Below are 19,523 nucleotides of genomic sequence, written 5' to 3' on the forward strand. Positions count from 1 at the left end.
GGAGCAAATGTCCTTCAGGCCTATATGATTCTTTATCTTTAGTTAAATATTTTTTAAATAGTCATTATTTTTGTAAGTTTAAATTTCTTTAATTTTATATTCTTTAAAGAAAGCATAGATTAATGCTTTACTAGTGTGTTAGTAATATATATATTTTATATATTTTGTTTTAAAAAATCAATAAAATCATGATTTAAATCAAAACAAATCAACAACTCTGGTTTCAATGAATTTCTTTCATGTAAACCGTAGTTCAAATCGATTTCTTAGATGTAAACCGTCTCAAAGTTGGAAAGGACCTGCCGATCCAACAGCTAGACAAGAACAGTCGTTTTTGGAGGAAAGAACTTAGAAGAAAAATCGCCATGTGTGGCCGTAGACTTTCCAATTTCTCTATTGTTCCTTCAGACTTGTTATAATTTTTTCTATACTCTGTTCGCTCTAACTTGGGTCCTGATGTAAATAAACCACTGTACCAATTTTTGATATCGCTCCGCATCCTTTATCTCTATTGGTTGTAATTTTACCCGCCCCCTTCATTACGTGTTCCGAACACGTGCGTTTTTTCCTCAAACGTGAGATTGTAAATTCGTTATGAAGAATTTTCCTGGTAATTTTTTTTCACTTTTCTCCAAATTTTGTTGAAGTAAAAACTGTTGATAACACTAATAAAAATAGAAAGAGGTATATATCTCCCCCAAAAAAAAATTCGATAAGGTATTCTGTCGTTATCATGGCACACTCCTCGAGTTGGGATGACAGGGCTCCAGCCCGGACATTGCCTGCGACAATTCTTGTCATTTTTTTACGATAAAAGTTTACTATATAGAAGGGCTGTTGAAAGGTTGGTCTGAGGGCCCGCCAAAGATCACAGCCTGGGGGGGGGGGTCTTGCGGCAGGATGTGGGGCCATGGTCGTTAGAAAAGCTTGTGCGAGTTGTTTATTATTTTACGGCAGATAATCCTCATTTTTTCTAATTACTTTTTTTTCTTCAGAATTTTACAATTATATTTCTGAGCTAATTTACGCCGTATGATTTTCCTGGGCCGGATATGCTACCAATTATAACGTGAAACAAATTATGAATAACTTACCGTTGTGTTGCCATTTTTTATTTTTCTTGTGGGTCTCTATAATTAAATATTTCTCAATAATCCACGGGCTGTAGAAGTTCCAATTTGATGAGAGTGTCATCCACATTATTTCGTTTCTTTACTTCAACCTGTTGTTGATATCCTGTTTTTTGTCAAGACAATTTCGGTTTTTTTTATCCGTGCGTAGGTTGCGAGCCATGACCCCAACATCCAGCAGCAGGAGCCCCTGGACTGGGATCTTTATTGGGGCCCCCCAGACCAGGCTTTCTCACGGGATCTATAGTGTCTGTCATAATGAGGCTAACTGAATCAAAAATGAGCAGTACTCTTTCGAACCAGATTTTCAAAACTTTACCCTTCATGCCTTCGTGATAATCCTCAGACTTTTTCGGTTCGCCGCCTTCGACGAAACCAATATTACTTCCTCCCAACAAGCTGCTCAAGCAAAGGTGCGAATTCTCCGGAAATGCTAGTAAGTTCACCACTAACGATAAGTGACCCCCACCCGTATCCAGTGTATGTCAAAGCGTGTGGGTGAGAAAAAAATCTTGTTGACAGTAACTTTGTTTATAGGAGTCCAGAGCAGCTGCAAAGAAATGAATTTTCAAATGGCTCTGCCAAACAAGATAGACACGCATATTTCATTTACTGTATGTCATCAAACGATAAAGAAGAAAGCTCTTTTTCTTGCAAGAACTCTTGAAGAAGCGTATACAAGTGTATATCAAATCTGTTTGCGAATAGGAATAATAATAAAATGAAACTTCCGTTTAAAAAAGGGGGGACGGTAATGTTTGAGTGAGAAAGGCGTATCCTGTCAACACCCACCCTGAAGACATAGCAGCAAAAACGCTTTGACCGATCTTTAAAAAATATTTTTTCCCGTCTTCCAGATAATTTTAAAACTATATGGAATAAATATTTAAAAAAAATAAAAATTATGAGGTATTTTATGGTATGAGGGGCAAACGACAAAGGACTATATTTCTGGCGGTGTTGCACAGTAAGAAAAGGTGAAATGTTCGTCAACCAATCATTTTGGGCATCGCACACGTGCTTCTATTTATATCAGGACCCAAGTTAGAACGAACAGAGTATAGCTTGCTTGTTTGTAAATCAAACTAGTTTCTATATTTCATGTTACTGGAGTATCGATCCAAACAGTTATTTCATTTCGATCATTCGTACTTATTGATTCCATTTCGAGAAGAATAATTCAGAAGATACATCCCAGTGCCAACGAATTCAAACATATTTATTCTGATGGTAACAAAGATGAACGTGAAACGGAACAGCAAACAACACATCACATATAACCGATCCGTTTCGCTTCGGCGTAGGAAAACGGACAATTCTCTTTCATGATCCTCTCGTATAAAGTACCGTTTCCAACCCATAGTTTCTTGGCGGAACTCATGAAGTTCCAGAAGTGTAATAGATATGACGAACCGAAATGCGAGGTGATGTTCTTGATTTCGTCGTGCACCTCGAAGAACTTCTCCCATAGTTGCCAGGGATACGGGAAAGCGGCATCTGGAGGGAGAATGTTCAAATCGCAAGTAATCGCAGACACATTGGCGAAGTTTTTCAACCCGCAGTACTTACGAATGTTGTCGCTCAAGAGCTTAGGACCGTTCGATGCGAACTGATTCGGGTTGTACTTCCTCGTCCATTCGTCCAAACCTCTAACCAGCACTTCGTGACCTTGTTCGAAGACCATGAATGCGTTGCCGATAGTACCGGCATGTTCGGCGACCACCGTGTTCTTCAAGCGTTCAAGGGATCGCAGAACTACTACGTCCAAGTCCATGTAAATCCCGCCGCATTTCCACAAAACCACGTAACGCATGGCGTCGCTTAAGTGAGCCACCTGAAACAATAAGAGTTATTCTTAATATTTACCGGCAGGTGTCACAATGAGAAAAAATTCGGTTAGGGAGCCTTTTCACTCTATCGAGAATCACCTTTATTACTTCTGCAAACATAATCAACATCACATTAACTTTAAAATTGCTCTGGAACAGGGACATTTTGTGCCATCTGTTGAACGGAGTGATAATTTTAGCAGAGGACTCTATGTCTTGATCCGTATTGATAGAGATTTCATGTTCGGAATCGGTACGAAAAATAATAACGACCTATAGCAACTTTTCTCGTGATTATTCAACATTCTCATAAATTAATTAAGAGTTTGGACTGCTCGATTTCATGTCAAATCAGAGTATTGGTCTCCATAAAACTTGTTAACATTTAAGCGAAAATTTTCAGTTCTTTTCAGGCAGTTTGTCCACCGAAATTCCCTTTCTCGGGTATCCCAGGGATTCAACCGATGATGAATAATACCGATGATCCCTTCGAATATTTTCGCTTGTTGTTTGACGATTGCTTTCTAGACTACATTGTGAAGGAGAAGAAACTGTTATGCAGAATAATATCTTGAAAAGACCTACTCGATTCCAGTATCACGCTCAGTAAATTGACAAGACAGATAGGAAAGAGACGAGTCGATTAATTTCATTGCTTTTACTGCAAGGGGTTGTTCAAGAAAACCGTGGAGAGATTGTTCTGGTCAAAGCGACCAGTGCTTTCAACCCCCCTTTTTTGGCCAGGTCATGAGCAGCACAAGATACGGGCTGCTTATGCAATTTTAACATTTAGAGAAAAATGGAACTTTTGATGCCGCTGCAGATCCTCAACTAAGGAAAATTTATGATGTGCATAAAAAGCTCATCAATAATTTCCAAGCGGTATACAATCCCTCGTGGGAAATTGCAGTCGATGAGACTGCTGCGATATCAACTCTTGCTTGGGTGGAAGAAGTACATCCCCACAAAACGTTCCAGATTTGGATTAAAGACGTATCAACTCGGGGAATCCGAAAATGGGTACATCTGGAATTCATTTGTGTACAGCGGCAGACACACAATCTTTCGAGAAGAGTATTCCCAGTATGGCTTGGCTACCAAAACCATGATGTCGCTATGGCATAATTTATTAGGAGAAGGATACAGGATCATAACTGACAATTTTTATACGTCTCCTGAGTTGGCAGAGTTGCTGATAAATAAGAGGACAGATGTATATGGTTCAATCAAAAAGAAGAGAAACGGGCTTCATCTGGCACTAAAGACCAAAATACTGTCTAAAGGTCAACTTCTAGCATTCCAAAAAAGAAAAATGCTGACTGTCTAACTAAACAACAAATTTCAAGCAGTTTGCATGCTTAGCACAGTCCATAATACGGATCTTGTGGATATCAAAACGCGTGAGCAAACATGCAAGAAATCTATTGTCGTAGTGGATTGCAATTCCACAATGGGCAGTATGAATTGGTCGGACCAGTGTTTATCGTACTTGAAACTGCTAGAAACCAACAAAGAAAACATTACAAAAAAATTTTCCGTTATTTTGTTAATCAAGTGATTTGGAATGCATTTGTTTTGTTATAAAAGTAGTGATGTTACGAGTCACGTCGATTTCCAGTTGCGTTTGGTCCAAAGACCGAAGCATCAGGAAGTGTGAGCGCAGTCTCAAATGGCGCGTAGGACTCAAATCATCGGAAAATGTTAGAAGATTGGAAACGAGACATTTTGCATCATATTTGCAAAGCACCACTTCTCAAAAAGAAAAATCCTATTCAAAAATATGTGGTGCGCGCAAACAAATTTGACGTAAAAAGGAAGCGAAATCGCAGGGAAAGAAGATTCAAATGTGAAGAATGCGTCTCGGACTATGCGTTGTAAACTGTTTAAAGTGAGCCACACAGTTAAATTTGATTAATTATAGATGTACATAGAAATTTATATGCTCATAACGCACCATGGTTTTTTCCCCTTCGTATTTAATTATTTCTGTTTAATTTCAACTATGAGAAAATCAGTCATTTCACATCGTTGAAGTGAATCTGTAATTGGTTATTCTATACCGTAGCATATAGTACTTTATCAATGAACTTATGATTTATATTACTGTTTTAGTATAATATGATATTTTCATTATATGAAAGTGTAACACAGTACCTTAACAAACCAAAGATCATTATCACGTCTAAAAGATTTATAATGATATACATGTTTCACACATTATTTTATTAATAATGTTGTTATGAAACGATCATAAAAAAATTATAAATTTGGTTTTTATGATAAATTATAGTTCCTTGCAATCTACGTCAGTTTCACGCATCGTAATTTTTAACATACGTACTATATATGCCTTACTTCGTGTTGTACTCCCCCGATATAAATATTAATGAATTCTTAAGTTTTAAATATGTTTAATCTTATCATTACGAAGCAATCAGCTTAAGATCTATCGCGCGTGCTATTCAGAATTTCCCTTCAGAAATATAGCGAGAATATCCTCAGAGAACAAAGAAGTGGCAACTGGGAATGCAAACTTTTTCCAAGAAAAAATAAAGATAATGCAAGAATTCACACACATATATAGTGATATAGTACACAGTGGCCATATCACTGGAAAAAAATGCCTACACAAACATTTTCGCTGATAAAATGACCAAAAAAATTATCTGTTGCCATAAAATTCCTAAAATATGACCAATAGCTTGGACTCATTTATTGGTTGTTATAAGGAATCGAAAAAAAAAGGAAAATAAAAATGCGTGAAAAATGGCACAGTTTTGAAAGATGACTTTTCTTTCATTCAGTTTATACAAATTGAGTCGTTCCTTACATTCAGGGTAACTAAAATGATTCATTTAATTTAACAAAGAAAGATTTTTGATTTTCGAACTTAGTTGAAGGGGAAAAAGATTGGCTTTATATTGTACTTACTAAATAAATTTATTCTCCTGACACAATTCCGGTTCTTGGTATTCTGTTGCCTCAGCAGGCGAATATTATTTTCGGCCAAAATCAAAGTTTCTAAATTTAAATTTTAAATCCAAAAATTTAAAAAAATAAATAGTTTTAAATAGGATTAAGCCAATGAAATCTCAACCTTTTGCTTCATTTCATGAGAACTGAACAGTTTCTTTTATTTTTAATCAATTTTTATTCAATTGGATTGATTGATCATGCACGAAAGCTATTTTTAATGCATTTTTTTAAATGTACAAAAAATTAAGCGTCCAAGACATGTAAAACTTTGTACTGACATAGGATAGCACATACAATCAAGAACATGTGTGAAACACTTGAAATAAATCAATGGTTTTCATTATGTTAAAAGGTATCAACTCCCCTTAATGAAACCATTATTCTCGGGTTAGCATACCAAAAATGTGGAGATTTGATATATAAACCAACAGCCCCTCATTTTCGGACTTGATCATGTATCCTAAAGTACGTGTATACTTATTGATGCCCTCTTTCGAGTCGAACTTCTGTATGAATTAATTAAACACGGGGTGTAATTGTGTGTAATTTCAGTCAATCAACTTACTTTGAAGTTGCTTTTTTTCCAAGAACCGATTCGGAACCAAGTATCAATAGGTGTATTCAATACCAGATCCTTAATATCAAAAACTCCTACTTCGACGTTCCTCAAATTCTTCAAATTCCCCACCTCCAGTTCTTTGATTTCGCTGCCATTGCTTACTGTCTCAAAATCCGTCCTGAGTTTCAGCACCACGACGGTGTTGTTCGGGTTCCATAGTGCGGCCGATTCCACTGCACATTTCTGGCGAACGGTCAGAGCTTTCGAACGCGATGTCTCCAAGAAAAACAGAAAGCGATGCCGTTTCCACGGGAGGAAACATCTGCTGACTGAAATTAAAAAAAGAGATACACGTTATCAACAAAAATTTTCACTTGGAAATTTCGATATTAGAGTCGCTGTAAACGTAGCGTGTCACAATAGAAGGCTTTCTGACCTCTTTTTCCGAAGACATTCGATGGAGCCGGTGCTCTGCCACTCGGCCAATCATGGGGCTTGAAGTTCTCTGAAATAAAAACAGTACCATACACAGTGTCATGTGTGAGGAATGGAATAAAAAAAATACGTACAAACAATCTATACATATAAAATGGTATGTCCCGATTGACTGATCCATCACTGCTGAAGCTATAAATATGAAATTTAGCCGGTAGTTTTAATTTATTATGTAAAGACTCACTAAGAAGAAATTTATCAAAATTAAACCCTTAATGGGGGGGGGGGGTTTCTTAAAGAAGAATTTTCAGATTAGCGAAGCCACAGTTTACAGCTAGTACAACATAAGGAAGAATCTCAAAGAACTTTCCCCTAGCCCTCGACTCCGAACTTGGAATCAGTGTTTATGGACAAAAGCAATTTGCGCAGAACAAAAAGGAAAAGACTTCACCCGAGCAGATGCCATATCCAAACTCCAACAGGCATACTTAACACTAGAAAGAATAAACTGGCTTTTCTTTGACAGAAAAAAAAATAAGAAAAATAAATAATAATACTGTAAACAGCAATCGCACATGTCAACTCGTCAATTAGACTTCAAACGCTATGCAGATGGGGAGAGAAGGAAATCCGAACGTAATGACATTCGGTATCTAATAACTAGGGCTCGCTCGGATTGTTATGACGTCATATTTTTTTTAATGACAAGTCATATTTTAGGAATTTTATGGCAACAGATACTTTTTTTGGTCATTTTATCAGCGAAAATGTTTGTGTAGGCATTTTTTTCCAGTGATATGGTCACTATATATGTGTGTGAATTCTTGCATTTTTTTTATTTTTTCTTGAAAAAGTTTGCATTCCCAGTTGCCACTTCTTTGTTCTCTGAGGATATTCTCGCTATATTTCTGAAGGGAAATTCTGAATAGCACGCGCGATAGATCTTAAGCCGATTGCTTAGTAATGATAAGATAAACATATTTAAAACTTAAGAATTCATTAATATTTATATCGGGGGAGTATAACACGAAGGCAGGCATATATAGTACGTATGTTAAAAATTACGATGCGTGAAACTGACGTAGATTGCAAGAAACTATAATTTATCATAAAAACCAATGGCTTTGATGAATTTAATGAAGAAATGAAAACGATAGAAGAAAATCGCAGGCGTTATAGTGAGCGGGTTTTTGTGCATAAAATTTACAAAATACTTCTTTCACAGTAAGATTGCTGATCATTGATGAAAAGCAACAAAAAACTATGGATGACTCATATTCCATATTTCCGCTGTACTATCCTTTTTATTTCGTGGCGAAGCATTAAAATTGCACATGGAGGTCATTAATTATGGACTTAAATATCGATGTATATTTCAATGATTTCGCTAATTGAAACTGTACCGGCATGATGGGATAAATCTCTAGAGATAAAAGTGCTACAAGAATGGCATTGGGAGAAGCTTATGAGGAATCGAAGGAAGATTTTCACACCATGGGATGAGCGAACTAAAAATGCGTTTGGCGAGTATTCTGCCAATTTATTATTGAGTATTTTTCTACAAAACTTTTCACTATTCGGAATATGCTACAAAGTTATCAAAATAAAATTTAAAAAAATGACATTCGTAAAACTAACATTCGCAATTGGATTTACCTAACTGTCTATTTAATGAAGGAGGTTAATAGTTAACAACGTGCGGAATATTGCGTACGGACAAACCCATTGCATGTGAACGAGCTCCATGACGACGAAAAAAAAACCCCAATAATGCGGTCATATCTAAAACCAATTGTTACTTTACGTCACAGGAGCAGTATTAGCACGACTAAGAATGCTCTCTAAATTACCACTAGGAAGCCCACCCTCCCCATAAAACCTACTGCTTTAAAAACAAATTTTATACAATAGTACGACTCACAATGTACCTATAACAACAGTCATGAAAAAGACCGATTCGCAGTTGATAGAAAATGAAATCATAGAATTGGATTCATATAATACTGAAATCATGAGAAAACTCATCTTCCTGACTTTCTATAAAACAATATAGACCTCGTGATTAGAACAACAACAGACTCTCCAGACAGCCACACGGATAGAAAGCCCTTGGACACAATACCCTCAACAAGAGTGATATATTAGAAGCGCGATATTCCTGTAAAATTGCCCTCGCTCCTTACTACGAGATATTGCAAAAAATGACGTACTAGTTGATCATCTTTATATGAATGGCTCGCCGAGGCTATTAGGATCATTTCTGGAGATGCTGATCTTTAGACTCGCGTAAGTCTCCTACATATTTTCAGCGGTACTCGAAACCTGAAAGGCTGTGCATAAGTTTTTATGGTTTGTGTGTAATTTTGTATAATATAACAAAGAGCTGCGCGGCATTTCGCCAATCGAAGTGCTACAAAAAAAAAAAAAAAAATTCTTACTTTTGTTAACGTACAACAGCAGCATCACGAAGAAGAACAGGATCGTCGAACCGATCAGTAGACGTTCAAATATCTGTAGCCTCGTTCTGAATAGACTAATGAAGACGAGAGAAAAAAGGACATTAAGGTACGGACGATCTTTATTGAAATACAGCAAAAACTATCAGAAGGGCAAATTGTAATAAAAAGCTCCTTCTCGAGATACACTTGGACCAGGAAAAATCCTATCAAAACGCGGGGAAGTGGTCCTTGTATAGGGATTTTACTGTAGTTAGTTTAATGGCAGAGCAACGTATATACAAAATAATCACATCCAATTAGGAATATAGCAACTTGTATTAAAAATACACTCTTGAGAGAGTGACCACGACATAAGGTGAAGCATTTTGGGGCTGTAACCAATAATTAGATATGGGTCGAAATTTGTACATACCGGTATTATGGAATATCCGAAGATGGTGTCACTCCAGTATTACTACGAAGGTTTCGACAGCTGGCTGATGCAATGAAAACTCAACTGGCCTTGCGGGTAATCGAACCCACGTCCCCTCACTTGCTGGGCGAGCACACTAGATTACAAAGCCAACGAATCCTCTTTCCTTAGAGCTCGTAAAGTACTTGAAAATGACTCCATATTGCTATAGTGTCAGTGTCGCCGTGGCTGCTATAGAAGAACATTTGTTTTTCTACTTGAAATTTGCTCAGGCAAGTTAGAAAGGTGTTTATTAATTATTGGAAATGTGCCCATTAATTTGAAACTAAGCACAATGTATATCACAAGTGTTTCATTTTATTGCGCTGTGCTGATTTTTAGCTTGCGATTCTCTCTGGTTAGATAGGTACGCCATTTTTTCACAGATCGTGTGTCGGATAATAATTAATACCTGAGTTGGGCTAGAATATCTCTTCAAAAGGGAAAGTTTAGTAAGATAAAAGAGGAAAGGTCTAGAAATAATGTGTGTCCTGATCTTTGTGTGCCCACTTTTGCGGTTTTGGGGCAGATTACGAACACACATTCCATTTGTTACGCTTGTAAATAAACTACGACACCACCGCATCATCAACTACAAGAAACATACGATGAAATATTTTTCTTTGTCATAGACTCATTAAATGTTAGTTTTGATGAATTCGAATTAGTTTTCATTTTGAACCCTATGTATACAGTAATAACTCTCGAGCACCCAATAATTACAAACGTGATTCCTCGTGAAAAACTAATGCAGAAAAGTGTTTTCCGTTTTAGGATCGGACGAATATTAAGGGTGTTATACCGTTTTGAAATTTTGTGATGCGTTAGTTTTCTAAGATTACGCGCCAAACCACCAACGAAAGTGAAATTCTTCCCCAGCAGAGGATCGAATGCTGTTTGAAAATGAACTAAAATGTTCTATCCCGTTAGAAGCAAAGTTCGATCGTTTTCTTTCACGATTGGCGCTTTTTTCTCTTCGTGAAGATTAAGGTTATTACGTAATAAATTCGACCACTATATTGGCAAATTCATCACCAGATTTATCAAGTGTTAGCCAAATGAAAAAATTATTTCGCCAAAATATGGTATTTTCCTCTCCTTAACCATTAAGCCAAATTTTCAGAGGGAAGGTGGATATAGTGCATAGTGTTTGCGATAATTTTTTTTACGCTGTCGTTTTAATAAGATCACGCGAAACACGTAATATACAGGGTGAATCCGGCCTATTTTGCCAAACGAAAGGAGGGTGATAGACGAGCCGAAGTGGATCATGGAACACCCCGCCAACCCGTTTTCGAGTAATGGTTATAATAGATTATGGGAAAAAGTGTCGGGCCTGAAAAAAAAAACCCGAATTTGTGAAGTTTCTATGAAATCTACATGCAAAGTAAGCACATATTTGAAAATAACGAAAAACTATAATTTGACATAATTTTCATTGAAATATCTGGATTTATTGGGGGAGCTACAAGCGCTGAAAGATTCGGAAAAAGTTCAGAATCGTAAGTTTTTCATCGCCAATTACGCAAACAATCTTCTAGCTACAATCGGTCAAATTTACCAGCTTTCGAAAGAGTCTACAATAAACTAAATCGTTGTTCTGTTTCAGGAGAAATTTAGCCTTTTGTTCGTAATACATCACTGAAGACATTCGACGAAAATTCGGAATTGGCGATTACACATTTTGGCAACAATTTGATTGTGCAGAAAAAATCATATAAGGTGACATTACAGGATCATCGATACCTATAGAGCATCTGTATTTAGTGGCGAGCTTCAATCGCTGAGAGATTGGTGAAGTGAAAAATCGAACTGTCGCCAAAAAAACCCACAAAAATTGCTTCGACATTATGATAAAAGGGCTATATTTATTTAATCGATGCCCAAAAGAACCCCTCGCCGCAAATGCAAATACCGACAGAAAGCGCAAAGTAGGGTTTATCAACACCGTCTATAGCAGAAAGTCTCCGCGCTTGTGACGTCACTGAAGTCGCCCACTTTACCTATAGTCATTGGATAAACTGCAAAAAAAGGTAAACATTTCGCATACTTTGACCAGCTGTATTCAGTGACGTCAAAGCTTCGTGCCATAGGTGGTGTTGGCTTGCTTATACGGTGAAAATTAAATTTTTCGATTTGACCTTGTCGGAATAATGAACGGAACCGATGAGGGAAGTACCTGTTGCACTTATCCCTGTGCCTATAGAATATCTGTCGATAGATGACATCTGCTGTGGTTCCGCTCGGGTGTAATGATTCCCTTTTAAACAAGAGACATCTGTCAGAGCAGACACGACCCATGCTCTGCCCCTTCCGGGATGTAAGCCTTGTGGGTTGGGAAAAGAGACATCTGGCACCACATGACTGAGACATCAAAAACATGGATATATTTTGGATAGTTGTTCTTTAGATACGGGTGTATGAAGTATTTCGGTACGTAACTTTTTCAGCAGAGGTCTTCAACCTTTTTCCTAATCTCGAGCACTGCTTGTACCCATCATCAAATGAAGAGCACCCTGACGGCGAGTTTAGTATACGAATGCATTAAATTAGGGTTATTTCAGTCCTTGAAAGCAATTTGTGTAAAAAGGGGTTTAACTGTAAAGTTGATCAAGTGCTCGCGAGCACGAAAATCGAACATGAGCAACGAGCTGAGGATGCATCCGTATCGTCAGAAGATTTAAAAAAAAAAACGTCATTCTTGTCCAAAAAATGATGCATGAAATGTACGTAGAATGTACGAAACTAAAATTTGTTCATCTAAAATGTGACGAAATGAAAGATGACTGACCAAAAGCGCTCGTAAAATGCCCAATCAATTAGAAATAAAAAAAAAGTCCCGAGACTTCACATGTAACTAAACAACATCAAATGTTTTCAGAATGTGATTATACATTACCATCGCATCCTTGATAATGATTCCAAGGAAATTCGAGTAAACAACTTCACGTGCACCGTGTTTTCTTCAGCATACGAGAAAATCATATTTCACTCCCACCTGATAGACAACTGCAGATAAATCAGCGATGACACCTGATATTTGTGCCACGTCCAATGCCATTGTTTTGAACAATTTCAGCGTAAACAAAACACGTCATCGCCAAACAAAACAAAACTCCATATGTCGATATTGCTTGTACTTTTGATATATGTGACACGTTTCTCAAATCCACTACATACTACGCTGACGTGATCCCTATCGCCCCCACATCCAAGAGTAGGATCTCTAGGCTGGGATCTTTTGCGCGGGCATCCAGACCAGACTTTCCACATCCCCCTTTATGATGAATTTATCCCATGATAAAACAAAAAATGATGAGAATAGTCACGGGCCTTGTCAGCCCCACATCGTCGAATTCTGACGTGACGTATCACGTTAGCCTGGAGTATGTTTGATTCATATTTACCAAATCCTATAAAACGAACCACGGCGAACTTGTCCAGGGTAGACATAGGTGTAAATTGCTACGTTTTTCACTAATTTGTGCTATCTCCGCAATCTCGACAGAATCTAAGAATGAATCGGAAACTTGTACTGAAATAAAAACCTGTCGCGACTGCTTCGCATAGTATAAACCAGAGGCATCTTCAATCCGATGCCCGCGAGCATTGCGGTGCTTTCTGAAGCAGTAAGAGTTCGATGCTCGTGGCCGATTTCGTGCTCGCGAGCACTTGATCAACGTTCCAGATAAGCGCCTTTGTACAAATTGCACTGAAGGATTTAAAATCATCCTGAGTTTATGCATTGGTATGTCAAACTTGCCGTAAGGACGATCTTTTGGTGGTGGGTACAAGCAGTGGTCGCGACTAGAAAAAAGGTTGGGCACCTCTGGTATGGATTATGAGAGTATCAAGAGCAGATTAGTGTGGGATAGCACAAAGAAATATGGTTATCCTTATTCTACAACCGGAAGTGATAAAATTTTATAATGAAGCAATGATAGGTGATGGTCGGTCACATGACACCCCCGACCGAAGTCATACGGTAAAACTGATTATCATCGTCAAGACCGTAACTCCGGTCTGCACTAAATATAGGAGAATATATAGTTTTGCAAATATCTCGGCACACCTTTCTCTCCTTATACTAATTTTCTTGAACCAATCATTTCTCGAATTTGCCACCATGGGCTATAGCCGGATGATTCCCATCGAAAATACGCTTCTGCACATGGCATCATGCTTTTCAGCCATAACTTGCCGATACAGATGTTGAGAAAACTTGAGGGAGAAGACAGATTTTGGGATAGTAATACCAGAAACATGAATGTGGGGCAGAGATTATGCGTCATCGGTGTCGTTTACATATAATATGACGGAGAGCCTGAACAATAGCATGTAGTTCGGCTGAATAACTGGAAAATGTATCGGGTAATTTGAAAGATGTCTCTTCACAGCAGATGTAAGCACAGCCAACATGTCCAGGGCTCAGGTGTATGGCTACTTATAAAGTGAACTTTATACCTGAAGACACCATAATATAGGTGTCAGTCACAGTGCCCGAGTGGCATGGTGGTAAGATGCTCGTCTACCATCATGAACGTTGTTGTCAGGGTCCCGGGTTCGAACCCAACGGAGGATCTAGATAAGATATTTTCCCTAACGAACTCGAGGCGACCACCGATAGACGGCGCCTTCACTTCCAACCCATCTCACTAATGGGAGTAAATTGCAATATGGCGATATGGCCAGAGTTGGTGTTTGGTGAAGTAGTAGTCACAGTACATCAAGCGGCATAATCCTGCACGCAAGAAATGGCACAGGAGAAAAGAAAACTTGTGGGTTTTATGCAGATGGCTTCTGAGAAGAAACGCAAGATCTCAAAAAAATGTTCACCTACAGAATCAGTTGGAAACAGAAAAGAGATGTCGGCCTTTTCAGACGTATATTAGAATAAAAAACTCAGGATACTTCGCGTGAATAAACGAGTATTGACTAAAAAAATATCATTGTACGTTACCACTGCCACCGCATCCTTGAGAGTGATTCCAAGGAAAATCGAGTAAATAGTTCTTAAAACAACTTCGCGCGTACCGTGTTTTCTTCAGCGGACGGTAATCATATTTTACTCCTTCCTGCGATAGAGTGAAAATAAAATACCGACGATACCTAATGCCTGTGCCTCGCCCAATGCCATTATTTTAATCACTTGGTTTTTGAACAATCTCTCTCTCTCTCTCGATACTGATAAGTTCCTCCTAATCTTAATTCGTAACAAAAAGCAACGTAAAAAGAGTCGACTTTTATCTCGATGTCAATGTTGTCTGGACTCTTGATATATGTGACGTGTTTCTCAGCCTGGAGTATTCGATCTATAATTACCAAATCCTATTAACCACGGTGAATTTCAAAAATCGGGAATTCTATAGAATTTTTAAAATTAATGATGTGGCAGGAAACCCCGCTCTAAATTTCCGCATTTCTACAGTAGAATCTGCAATTTTAACCCCGATTTCTATGGGGATCATCCTTTGCCTGGCCCTCAAATGATGCTGATGATGATTCTGACGTCTATTCAAAAAGCCTCATTACTGAGAGTATATTGAAAATGTGGCAAACCATTACAAAGGCATAAACTATTATACATATACTAACAGGATTAAAGAAGTGACAAACCATTGTAAAGGCATATACACGTCTAAGACGCATTGCTAGGGAACCACGGTAACCAAAGTAAACGTTCCGAAAGTGATTGTTGAGGCCCAAAAACCATTGTTGCCCTGCTCTGACAAATTTTTAAGTAGCCTATCGTTCAAGTCTGGTACCATTTGGTATATATGCAAAATTTGGCGACGAAAATTGTGTACAGAACACACAGACAGACAAAAGAAAAGTTATGTACATAGACTAGCTATAATACCCGGGTTTTCTACAATGAGGCTTTTTAGATCACGTGATATCTTCCCTCTTTCTTTGAGGGACATACAAACCATGTCTAAGTTAACCAATATGGCGACTTCCTGCGCGACTCATGAAATAAAGAAATCTAGAAATGAATACTTTTTTCATTTTTTAAGGGGAGTTAAGTAGTTTGATTCCCCCCTTGAACTTCAAGTAATCTATCTCTGCCTGTTTCTGCTTCATAATATGCTTAATTAAAGCTATGGAATTTCGTCGATGTACTTTACGGGCCCGTAATTAATTTTAAATCATCCTAAACTACATGAATTTATGCAGTTGGATATTAAAAGACAATACGGATACATTAATTTTCATGCTTGAGAAGGTTGAAATCAATGTTATTGCATGGATTTCCAACTCAAAAGTAGGTCTGGCTAATTACTTCATATTTAATCTCCTGGGCTTCGTATATCTCTAAGCGAACTACTTCAAAAACCGGGAATTCTATACAATTTTTTAAATTATTGATGTGGCGGGAAACTCCACCAAATTTCCACAGTAAATTCGGCAATTTTAACACTGATTTCTATGGGGATCACCCTTTTCTTGACCCTCAAAACGATGCTGATGATGACGTTTATTCAAAAAGCCTCATTACTGGGAGTATTCAAAATGTGGCAAATCATTATAAAGACAAACTATTATACGAAGATTTTTACAACTGGCAGTTGCGAAGATATATTTTGTTAAGAGAAAATTCAACTGCCCCTGCGGGGAATCGAACCCACGTCCTTTCACTTTCCGGGTGAACGCCCTAGACTACAGAGGCACCGAATCTCTCAATCTTTTCTTGGAGCTCGTTTACACTGAAAGGGACCGTACATGGACGGCCGGACCAGACTCAGGCCAAGCTCACAACTGCTGACGCTGCCACCAGATGGCGACTTATACAAGGATGACGTCACTCTCCGCTACCATGCGAAGGTTTTAACAACTGGCTGTTGCGAAGATAATTTGCTCTCTTTCCACACGAGCTCCAAGGAAAGATTGAGAGATTCGGTGCCTCTGTGGTCTAGGGTGTTCACCCGGAAAGTGAAAGGACTTGGGTTCGATTCCCCGCAGGGGCAGTTGAATTTTCTCTTTCCAAAATATATCTTCGCAACAGCCAGTTGTAAAAAACCTTCGTATGGTAGTGGAGAGTGACGTCATCCTTGTATAAACTATTATATTTATATATACAAAAATTGACACGTTTTAAGACAATCATTCGACCAATTAAATTAGGGCCTCGTGGTCAGAATTCACAAAAATGAGTCGTGGACGGGTGATGTTTACGTGTCTGGTCGTCCGGAAAGTTCGCCTTTGTATTTGCTGCGTCCGAGTGGTCTTTACCGAGTGGATGCGAATATGGACGCCATGAGTCGAGCACCCACAGGTCTAAACACTTCCGACGTCCCCGAGCGACGTAGTGCATTAACTGATGTTTTTAGAGGTCAGTGAGTATGTTAATTGCGTATCAGAGATTATATCGCAAAACACCTCTGAAATGTTTCAATCGGTTTCGCTCACGTAAACCGTCTCAAAGTTGGAAAAGACCTGCCGATCTATCAGCTAGACAAGAGGAGTCGTTTTTGGAGGAAAGAATTTAGAAGAAAAATCGTCATGTGCGGCCGTAGACTTAGTCTAATTTCTCTATTGTTCCTTCAGACTTAGTCTAATTTTTTCCAGCTTGCTTGTTTGTAAATCAAACTAGTTACTATACCATATGTTACTGGAGTATTGATTCAAACAGGTATTTCAGTTTGATCATCCGTACTTGTTGATTCAATTTCCAAAAGAATAATTAAACACTCACAGCGTCAACGAATTCAAGCATATTTATTCTGATGGTAACAAAAATGAACGTGAAACGGAACAGCAAACAACACATCACATATAACCGATCCGTTTCGCTTCGGCGTAGGAAAACGGACAGTTCTCTTTCATGATCCTCTCGTATAAAGTGCCGTTTCCAACCCATAGTTTCTTGGCGGAACTCATCCGGTTCCAGAAGTGTAAGAGATATGACGAACCGAAATGCGAAGTGATGTTCTTGATTTCGTCGTGCACCTCGAAGAACTTCTGCCATATATGATAGGAATATGGGAAAGCTGCATCCGGATGGAGAATGTTCAAATCGCAAGTAATCGCAGGCACGTTGGCGAAGTTTTTCAACCCGCAGTACTTACGAATGTTGTCGCTCAAGAGCGGAGGGCCGTTCGATGCGAACTGATTCGGGTTGTACTTCCTAGTCCATTCGTCCAAACCTCTAAACAGCAGTTCGTGACCTTTTTCGAAGACCATGAATGAGTTGCCAATACTGTCGGGGTGTTCGGCGACCACCGTGTTCTTCAAGCGTTCAAGGGATCGCAGAACTACTACGTCCAAGTCCATGTAAATCCCGCCGCATTTCCATAAAACCACGTAGCGCATGGCGTCGCTTAAGTGAGCTACCTGAAAAGGATACAGGATCATAACAGACAATTTTTATACGTCTCCTGAGTTGGCAGAGTTACTGATAAAAGAGAGGCCAGATGTATATGGTTCAATGAAAAAGAAGAGAAACGGGCTTCATCTGGCACTAAAGACCAACTTTTAGCATTCCAAAAAAGAAAAATGCCAACTGTCAAATGGCAAGACAAGAAACCACTTTGCATGCTTAGCACAGTCCATAATACGGATCTTCTGGATATCAAAACGCGTGGGATAACATGCAAGAAACCCATTGCCGTAGTGGATTGCAATTCCACAATGGGCGGTGGGAATTCGTCGGATCAGTGTTTAATCGTACTATCAAACTGCCACAAAGAAAATATTACTAAAAATTATTCCGTTATTTTCTTAAGTGGTTTGGAACGCGTTTGTTTTGTTATAAAAGTAGTGGTGTTACGAGTCACGTCGATTTCCAGTTGCGTTTGGTCCAAAGACTAATCGAAGCGGGAGGAAGTGCAATCTCCAATGGCAGCGTAGGACTCCAATCGTCGGCAAATTTTAAAACATTGGGGCGAGACATTTTACACATCATATTTGCAAGGCACCACTTCTCAAAAAGAAAAAATCCTGTTCAAAAATATGCGGTGCGAGCAAACAAATTTGACGTAAAAAGGAAGCGAAATCGCAGGGATTTGAATCTAAAGTGTCGGGCTATGCGTTGTAGATCGTTTGAAGTATACCATACAGTTAAATTTTATTAATTATAGATGTACATAGTAATTTATACTCTTATAACGCACAATGTTTTTTCCTTCGTATTTAATTATTTCTGTTGCATTTCATTAATGACATTATATTTTCATTGATGAATATTTAGTTCATTATAGGAAAGTGTAACACAGTACCTTAACAAACCAAAGTTCATTATCACGTCTAAAAGATTTATAATGATACTGGGGGGGGGGGGCAAAGCTCCCCGACACCTATGGAGCTAACTACTCGTCACATCATCTTTAATTATAACGCAAAATATTCCTCAGGCACTGCAAATGCCTGCGAAATAGTTATTTTCTCATTCTGATTTCGATCAGCAATGCACTGCCATCATAAATACAACAGAATACTCGATGCAACGCAATACACCACGATAAGCAATACAGCGCAATAAGTAATGCACCACTATATCAGCAATACAGCAAATTAAGTAGTGATTCACTATATAGGTGTATCACAACACGCAAAGCACCACTATCGGCAGTAAAGCACAATACTCAACCACTATACGCAATGCACCAACATCAGCAATACTGCGAGATAAGTAGTGTACCATGATAAGGAATGCATCGCAATAGGCAAAGTAACATAATATGT

General features: G+C 38.4%; 1 protein-coding gene across 10 annotated transcripts in view; it reads right to left on the reverse strand.

Annotated features, from left to right (window-relative positions):
* Positions 1–2,331: 2,331 nt before the first annotated feature.
* Positions 2,332–19,523, reverse strand: part of LOC149067876 (lactosylceramide 4-alpha-galactosyltransferase-like) — a 45,653-nt gene continuing 28,461 nt past the window's right edge. For 4 of the 10 annotated variants that reach the window (XM_089252148.1, XM_089252149.1, XM_089252153.1 and 1 more), the window contains exons 2-5: positions 9,368–9,462; positions 6,931–6,999; positions 6,501–6,823; positions 2,332–2,964 (exon numbers count right to left, since the gene is read on the reverse strand). In XM_089252148.1, the coding sequence (XP_089108274.1) occupies positions 2,401–2,964; positions 6,501–6,823; positions 6,931–6,999; positions 9,368–9,462 (1,051 nt within the window). In that variant the 3' untranslated portion in view covers positions 2,332–2,400. Of the gene's footprint in view, positions 2,965–6,500; positions 6,824–6,930; positions 7,000–9,367; positions 9,463–9,800; positions 11,084–12,738; positions 12,865–14,799; positions 14,988–16,962; positions 18,174–19,523 lie in introns of those variants that run through there. The other 6 variants (XM_089252150.1, XM_089252155.1, XM_089252151.1 and 3 more) reach the window with 4 other exon arrangements.

This window comes from Pholcus phalangioides, unplaced genomic scaffold, assembly GCF_987345545.1.
Source record: "Pholcus phalangioides strain wild (caught in Gottingen) unplaced genomic scaffold, Ppha-v1.0 ptg000028l_1, whole genome shotgun sequence".
In the NCBI taxonomy this organism is placed as follows: domain Eukaryota; kingdom Metazoa; phylum Arthropoda; class Arachnida; order Araneae; family Pholcidae; genus Pholcus; species Pholcus phalangioides.